The sequence below is a fragment of the Pongo abelii genome, chromosome 17, assembly GCF_028885655.2.
Source record: "Pongo abelii isolate AG06213 chromosome 17, NHGRI_mPonAbe1-v2.0_pri, whole genome shotgun sequence".
Lineage (NCBI taxonomy): Eukaryota > Metazoa > Chordata > Mammalia > Primates > Hominidae > Pongo > Pongo abelii.
This window is the reverse complement of record NC_072002.2, coordinates 78,544,066-78,552,653: the sequence shown is the minus strand read 5'-3', so window position 1 is coordinate 78,552,653 and position 8,588 is coordinate 78,544,066. Positions and strand designations below refer to the sequence as shown.

At 36.0% G+C, this 8,588-nt stretch overlaps 1 protein-coding gene across 3 annotated transcripts in view; it reads right to left on the bottom strand.

Annotated features, from left to right (window-relative positions):
* Positions 1–254: 254 nt before the first annotated feature.
* SERPINB11 (serpin family B member 11) overlaps positions 255–8,588 on the bottom strand; it is a 40,539-nt gene continuing 32,205 nt past the window's right edge. For all 3 annotated transcript variants that reach the window (XM_002828286.4, XM_063717037.1, XM_063717036.1), the window contains 4 exons: positions 8,072–8,189; positions 4,068–4,210; positions 3,227–3,382; positions 255–1,223 (listed from right to left, as the gene is read on the bottom strand). In XM_002828286.4, the coding sequence (XP_002828332.3) occupies positions 819–1,223; positions 3,227–3,382; positions 4,068–4,210; positions 8,072–8,189 (822 nt within the window). In that variant the 3' untranslated portion in view covers positions 255–818. The remainder of the gene's footprint in view (positions 1,224–3,226; positions 3,383–4,067; positions 4,211–8,071; positions 8,190–8,588) is intronic.

Below are 8,588 nucleotides of genomic sequence, written 5' to 3'. Positions count from 1 at the left end.
AAGAAGAGGGAGGAGGAGGAGGAGGAAGGGGAGAAGAAGAAGGAGGAGGAGAAGAAGAAGAAGAAGAGGAAGAAGAAGAAGAGGGAGGAGAAGGAGGAAGAGGAGAAAAGGAAGAAGAAGAAGAAGAGGAGGAGGAGGAAGAGAAGGAAGAAGGAAGGGGAGAAGGAGGAGGAGAAAATCTATTATTAATTGAGTAGTATAATTCAATTCAATTCAAGCAATTGGCCAAAAATTCCACTGAAATATTGACTGAATTAGATTTCTCCACATTCAAAGTATCCTTTTATAAGCCATTTGATTGCTGCCATATGTTACAAGTCTTCACAGAGCTTTAAGGTATTTCATGCATTCATTATTCTCAACAGAGAATTTTGAACTAAAACTCACCACATTCTATTTACATATGCAAGGAAAATATTTAAAAATCCAAGCAAAGTTGAAGCCCTTCAGCTGGTTTTCTTTAAGCAGAGATGTCAAGTCACTTATTCAAGATCTCACAGATACATAGAAGTCAAGAAAATCTAATCCCTTAAAATTTTACTCTGACTTGTTCGTGTCACTGGACAGCACTCAAATGAGACACCACAGATAAGAAAGCCAGAAAGGCTTTCTGCATAAATCTACCTTTTTCCATGATTAACAAAGCCTTAGCTTCACAACTCATGAAATGGTTGGAAGAAATCCTAGACCTATTTTGCAGATGAGCAAACTGAGGCACAGAGGTGTGTAAGGTGCGAACAGCTTTTTGGCCATGGGAAAGTCACAGGATTGTCTCTGCACCTCATCTGCAACTCTGAGCCTTGCTCAACCCCATCTGATTAGGGAGAGGCAAGCTTGCCACAGAATAGGATCGCGTTGGTATGAGTGTGCCTTATAAAGAACAGGAAGGGGTGATTCGCCTTGAACTGAGCTCGCATGGGTAGGCTTTTTACAGCGATGCTGTCCCCAGTGGCTGCTGCTGCCTCCGTGCCCTCTTCGCTGACATCCAGGTATGACTTGTGGATGGCTTTTGATAAATATATGCCCTTGGTTGGTGACATTCCAGAAAGATCAGCTTTGACCTGGTTGAAGAGATCTGTCACCCCTAGAGATTTTAACAGGGAATTTAGCTCATACTTAATTTCAAGTTTGAATCGGGGGAGATGTACTTCAACTTCTCTTTCCATCATGTTAGAAGAGCTTGTCCACTCATGAAACTTCCCCAAATTCAGCTGCTTTTCTATCTAAGAGACAAAACACAGACAAGCCCACATGAGTCAAACACATGACCTCTACATTAAATGTCATATGTTTTTATAATTCTCAGTGTGAGTGGTTCAACTTCATCACTTTTTCTACCTTTAATACAGTCTACTTACCTGGGAACAAAATCATACCATTAGCCACATTTTCCCTTTTCTGTCATCTGTTTCTCATCTAAATTTCATCGTTAAGCTTCTCAAGTAGGTATCCTACAGTCTTTTCCCTCGATTCCCTCAGCATACATGCTTCACTGCACTTCTCCCACTATTGCCTGTGAAGTTGTCATGGTCCTGTTTCATGGATGGACTCAACCATTTCTTCTGGGTTCTGATATCTGAAACATTTCATGACACCCTCCTCTATGAGCGTGATTCTTGTTTGGCATCCCTGATGCCAGGATCCCCGTGCACTCTGATAGCTTTCATCCTCTCGTGCCCTTCTCTGTCACTGTTTCTGGTAGCTGCTCCTGAAGCTGAACTCTGGGCCACCTGTGCCTCTGCCCAGCATGTCAGCTCCCACATCAATGCTCAGCTTTCCCAAAGCAGACTCAGCATGCTGACTTCTCATTCTCCATCCAGTTTCATCATTTGTTTGTAAACCTTTCAAACGCCCCCCTCAGGCATTGAACTCTCCAGCCAGCCCTGTCCACAGCTCCAAACCACCATGCTGTGTCACATCCCATCTTTTTAATCTGAGAATTTAAAACAGTTTTGACAACTACTGCCTACCATGACAATATAAAATCCACCATAAAATAAAGGTGGTTTTTCTTCCAAAGTATCTTTTCCTTTTGTCCTTTTCTGCCCGCATCCAAGAGACTATGACTTCATGCCACAGCTCATGCTGCCCTGCTTCTAAGGCATTTGCACTGCTCTTTGCTGTGCTCGGTTTAGCAGGGCCCCTGTGATTCTTCTATTCATCCAGCAAGGCTCGGACTGAAATTGCTGTACTAGGAAATCCTTTCTGACCCCTTCATTCTAATCCCATAGTCTACTTCCAGAAAACTTTCTGCAGAGTCTAAACTGCTCCCAAACTGCATTATGCCTCCAAATGTCTTTCACTCCAGTCAACCTGATTCCCTCTGACTTGGCCACAACCATAAGCATACCTGTTATGGCTACAGCTGCACTTCTGTTACTATAGCTCCCTCTCAGTTGGCACCCGTCTCACTTCTTAATCCAAATGCGTATGTCCTGACCCTGCTCTTTCAAGAAGCCTTCCCTACCACCTGACGGACACACACTTTGCTCACCTGTGCCACAGTGTTCCTTCCCTACCACCCGACACACACACACACCTTGCTCACCTGTGCCACAGTGTTTTCATCTCAAGCCAGCACTCCCTGGCTTAGAAACCCCTAACTGTTGGGCCATATCACCCATATGTGTGTCAGCTTCTGCAGGCTTCCAGAAGTTCAGCTGTTAGAAGCACAGCCTGCTCTATGCTGGGCAGCTTTGGCTACAGCTGGGGAAAGGGGGTTGGATCCAAACTCCTTTCACTGCCATGACCACTTCTTAATGGGTGTGGTGCCCATTTCTCCACAAAATTGAGATGTTAAAAATGGTTAGCCTGTGAAAGTACATTACAATTGGCTCAGAAATACTTCCCCTGAGAGTAAAATGGCTTAATCATATTTCTGCACACTAGGAGCCCAAATAGCATTATAACTTCATTACTATAGAAAGATGTCCCCCGACTATCAACCAACCAGTACTTGCGTGTATTTGTACAAAATACCACTTCTGCTTCCATGTGCCTTTCTCATGTAAGAATAGCTTGTTCTCCATAAACACACTGTCCTGAAAGGCAGAGGCCATGTGTCTCCCTGCTACTTTCACACCCCAGTAGGACAATCCTACTAAGGCTTAGATTGTGAATCAATGACTACATTAATGTCATGAGATACACAGTGTGTCTGTGTGTGTGTGTGTGTGTTAACATGCACACATGCTTTAACTGCATTATAGCATTCTTATAATTTTACCTGTTTCAGATTAACCGTGCCTACTGGAAGCAGAATAATCATGCTTAATTTGTTGTTAACATAGGGCAGCTCAAGAACTTGCATCTGCGGCTCCTTTACAAAGGCCAGTTTAAATGTTCCAATTTGATACATCATTTCCACAGTTACATTTTTACCCTGTTAAGAAGAAAAAGATTGTAATTAGGTAGTATACTTACATATGTGAGTGCACATGTGTGTATGCTGGTTACCTTGCATAACATGGATATCTGCATGAACACTCTAAAGGCATGGGTAAAATAGAAACTACAAAGTACATTCCTTATTACTTCCCTTTGCAAAGGTTATCCATTTTTTTAATTTAAAATAAGTCATGGTTAGAGACCGAATTGTTCTAATAATATATAGAGATAGCTTGGTCTACCAAAAACAAAGTCAGGATTTCTAGCTAACATGATTTTAGTGGGGAAAAAAAGGGATATATCATTAAATCATTTTCTTTTTAATCTTTCCTCAAGAAACTCTCTAGAAAAAAAAATTAACACAGAATGCCTTAGTGTGCTGCTGGAGAACATAACCACAGTATATATGGAAAGAATAAACCAATAGAACATTAAGAAAAGAATGGGTTTTCTTCTCTGCCAGAGAATCTTAGTATCCCAAGTCTCCAGTTGGGTGCTCTGTGATAAAAGTTATTGTCACTTAATAAAGGGAAAATGAAAATCTGTAGAAAATACAATAAAAAGAACCAAGAGAAACCTAGACCAATATTTTCACTAAATCACTAAATCTTTCTAAACTGTCCTTAAATGATTATTGTATTCTCCAACATTTGTCATCAGTCTGAAAATAAAATACTTACCTCACTTAGCTGAAAAGGACTTTTAACTGTCTCTCTTTCTTGAAATTTATTTTGCCATTGTCCTTTGAAATACATGGCATTCACCAGGACCATTACAGACGAAGGGTCAATTGTGCCCTTTCCAAAGAGATTTGTGACTTTTCCTTGTATAAAAAATAAGATAATTGTATTTGGATTTGAACTCCTGATAATAGAGAGGTGAAGAGTCATGAGAAATTTAAAGCCATTTCTTTTTTAAGACTAATTGTAAATTTGAGATACCAGAAGAACTCCTTTCATCTCCTGGCCATGGAGCCTTCTTTGTCAAATGAAGTTTATTTCAGGGAATATTTAATGCTTTGTTATTTAATCAGAAGACGGCATCCAGGAAGTAGCCAGTATATTCGTGATGGATCAATTTGTCTTACGCTTAGTTATATCAAGTGATTTCTTATACATTACTGCTTATTTAGATATTATTTAATCATTTCTTGTGGCTTACTTTTAATATTTACAAGACTTTATACTCACCAGCACTTCACTACATGCAAATATATTAAGTATTTTAAAATGCTTATTCTTTCAATGCACTAGAATTAGTGTATTACAAATATATATACAAAAGCACTTGAAGTAAACACATATCTGAAAGTCAGGCTTCATAAAATTATGCCAGGAATTGCTTTGTAAATAAAACTGATCAAAATTAAACATCCAGCCTTCTTGGAGCATTTTGGTACATTGCAATTTATAAAACCTTTTTGGAATGTAATCTGTTATACAATATGAAACATAGGAATATCTGAACATCAGCTTTAAGCTTCATGAAGGTTTTAATTTTCATTGAAATTCTAGGCCTAACACAATCCTAGCATGTGATAGCAATACCTAACCTTAAGCGTACAATGTATATTTTTGGATGAAACAGTAAATAAAGATATAAACAAATGATGAAATAACATTAATATTCTATGTAAATATATAACATGTGGATCCCTAATGCACACCCATGACAGACAACACTAATCATCTTTTCATTCGTGCCAAAAAAATTTTAGGCATTTTCTAAATGCTGGGCACTGTTCTAGGCACTGTAGCACTCAACTCAGACTATAACACAAAAACTAAACAGACAAAAATCCCTACTGTCACAGAGTTAGTGTCTACTGGCTCAATTGTGGGCTTTTTCAAGTAACCTAAGTTTAAGCCTCAGACTCTCAATACAGATTTCCCAAGCAGCCACTACCAGTGGATTAGAGTTAGCACAAGAGATGAGGCATATTTTTATACCACTGTGTTAAGTAAATTAACTGATATGAAAAAATATGTACACCTTTCAAAGCATTTTCTGACTTAATACAAATAATAGAATAGATATATATTTTAATCTGGTCACCTATTACTAAACTTGACATCAGTTCCTCAATCAAAAAGATGCTATTGAGAGCTCATCACTCTTAAGTAGTATAATGGGAGGCAAATATATTAGAAAACATTGTCTTTATGCTAAAAGAAATCTAAAATAATATAAAGCTAAACTAGAATTATTAAGTGAATTCAGCAATGTTAATATACAAAAGTAAAGTATATACTTATACATCAACAACAAATAAACCAAAATAATAGATACCAGCTAAAATTCACCAAACACCTCAAATACCACCTAGGATCAGTTTATCAAAAAATGTACAAAACTTCAACATAGGAAAATACAAAATGTTATTGAAAGAAAAAATTAAGGAAGACCTGTATAGAGGTAAATTTCATGGTCATGGATTAGAATTTGAATAAAGATGTATTTTCTCTCCAAATCTATAGATTCTGTATAAATCCTATTAACATTTCAGCTGATATATTCTATGGAAGTTAACAGCTAATTTTAAAATGTATATGGAAATACGAAAGATCAAGATTTGGCAAGGCAACCCTAGAAGAGATCAACATTGGAGGGATTACACTTCCAGCTTCCAAGAGTTATTATAAAGCTACTATAATTGTGGCATCATCATGAGAATAAACAAATTGACGAATGAAAGAGAATGGAAAACCCAGGAGCAGATTCACACATATATGGTCATCTAATTTATGATAAAATTTACATTGCAGTGTAATAATGAAAGGATTCTTTATTCAATAAGTAGTGCCATAGCAATTAGACATCCACATGGAATGAAACTAATTTTAAAATGAATCCTGACTTTAATAAAACAATAAAACTTCTAGAAAATAACATGAAAATATTTTCATGAGCTAGAAAATATTTTCACGACAAGATTTCTTTAAAATCGTCCAAAAAATGTGTGCAAAGACACTAACTATAAAGGAAAAGATCATAAATTTTATTCCTTTGAAATTAGAAACTTCCATTCGTCTAAGACACCACTAAGAGATGGGAAAGATAAGATGCAAAATAGCAGCAGTTACTTGCAACATAGGTATCCAGTATGTGCAAAGAACTCCTAAAAATTTATCAGAAAAATAAAACAGACAAACCATTCTTACAGGTAGGCAAAAGATTTAAACAGAAACTTCACAAAGGAGGATATGCAGCATATGAAAAATTGTTCAACCATATAATTAATGAAGGAAATGCAAATTAAAATTAAAATAACTACAGTGGTTAGAGTTAACAAGCCTTACACTACCAAGTGTTGGCAAGGAGGAGGGACAAATGAAATTCTCATTTCTTGTTTGGGCAAATAAATAGACACAACCACTTAAGAAAATTGCTTGGCATCTACTACAATTTAATGTATATATGCCTTATGACTAGCAATTCCATTCCAAGGTATACACCCAATAAAAGTGCATACATATGTGTACCGGAGATATGTATCAAAAATATTCACAGCAGCACTATTTATGAGATCCAAACTAAAAATGTCCTAAGTATTTATTAACAGTAAAATGGATAAGTATATTTGGAATATTCTGAGAATGAAATGCATATTAATAAAAATGAACAAACCATGCAACTTGTAACTACATTGATGACTCTCACAAAGTATTGACCTAAAAAATACCCACATAATTTATGATTCCAATTACATGAGATTTAGAAACAGGCAGAACTAATAAGTGGTAACAGAAGTCAGAGAAGCCTTAACATTTCGGAAAAAAAGGGGCTTATTTCTAGAAGAGGATTTAAGGGGGACCTTGCAGTGCCTCTTTCTAATAACTAATGCCTTATTTTGCTGACCTAAGTCATGAGTATATTCACTTTGTGATAATTTATCAAACAGCACACATACAATAATTTACTTTTCTATATGTATGTATATTTAAATCATAAAGTTTATTTTTAAGATCAAGATTTAAGGGATGTATTAACTAACTGTGATATGTCAATGTTATTTGGTTCCTGATTCAAACCAAAAAAAAGAGCCAACTGGGGAAAAATGAAAACACACTGAATATTTAACATTAAAGGATTATTTTTAATTTTTCAGATGTAATAATATTGTAGTGGTTGTATTAAAATTGTCCATACTTTTTAGAAAAACAAAGTGAAATATGTGTAGGAAAATGATATAATATCTAGAATTTGCTGCAATATAATCTTAAAGAAGTGTTGGAGAAAGGTGAGAGATTACATGAATAAGGCCAGCCATTAGTGAGAAATGTTGCAATTGAGTGATGGGTAAATAGGGTTCATTATATATTCTGTCTACTTTTGTATATCCTTAAATTTTTCCTTAACCAAATGTTTCTAAAAAACATTTAAGAAATATTTAGCAATATATATGGGTTTTTAATTGTGAAAAGTAAATTTAAATTTAATTAATTTTAATTGCAGAATGCACCACACATTTATGAAATACAAATGGTGTTCATTCGCAGAGTCACTTTGTATAGCTTCTAGAACAACTGATTGTAAGGGGTATTCCAAAATACGACCCCATTCCTTTCTTGCTGATCTGCCTATGTCAGGTGCAGACTTCAGCCAGCTTCCTCATTAGCAAGTGGACTCAGGTTGCTTATCAACATAACACAGAGTTTAGAGACACATATTGACTTTTCCTTACCATTAGTTTTATTTTCAACCCAAGCATTAATCGTTTTCCTCGTTTCTTCTGTAGACTGTTCAAAATCCACAGTTTGCAACCTGGCTTGATACCATTTCTCAGAACAGCTTAAATATTGCTATAAAAGACATGATAATTGAACAACAATTCAAAAGCAGTGTAAGGAAAACAAAAATCTACAGCTCAGTGTATTCTAAAATTCTAATGCAGAGAAAAAAGCAGTTCCTGTAAACAAGCCTGAGAGGAAGCAGAATCTATATGTACTTATTTTTAATAAAACAAATAAATTTAACAAAATCTGAAACCCTTCCAAAAGGAATGTTCAGAAATGTTTTGTTACTTCTGTCATATGATTGGCTTTCTTAGTTTTAAAGTGTTCAAAGCAAAATGACAAATTGCAATACATGAGCACCTTCTGACTCTATTCTTACTCTTTCCTCTTCAAAGTAGACATGGAAGTTACTGCTCTCAGATTATAGACAGGAAAACTGAGAAGCAGAGTGGTTAAGTGACTTGC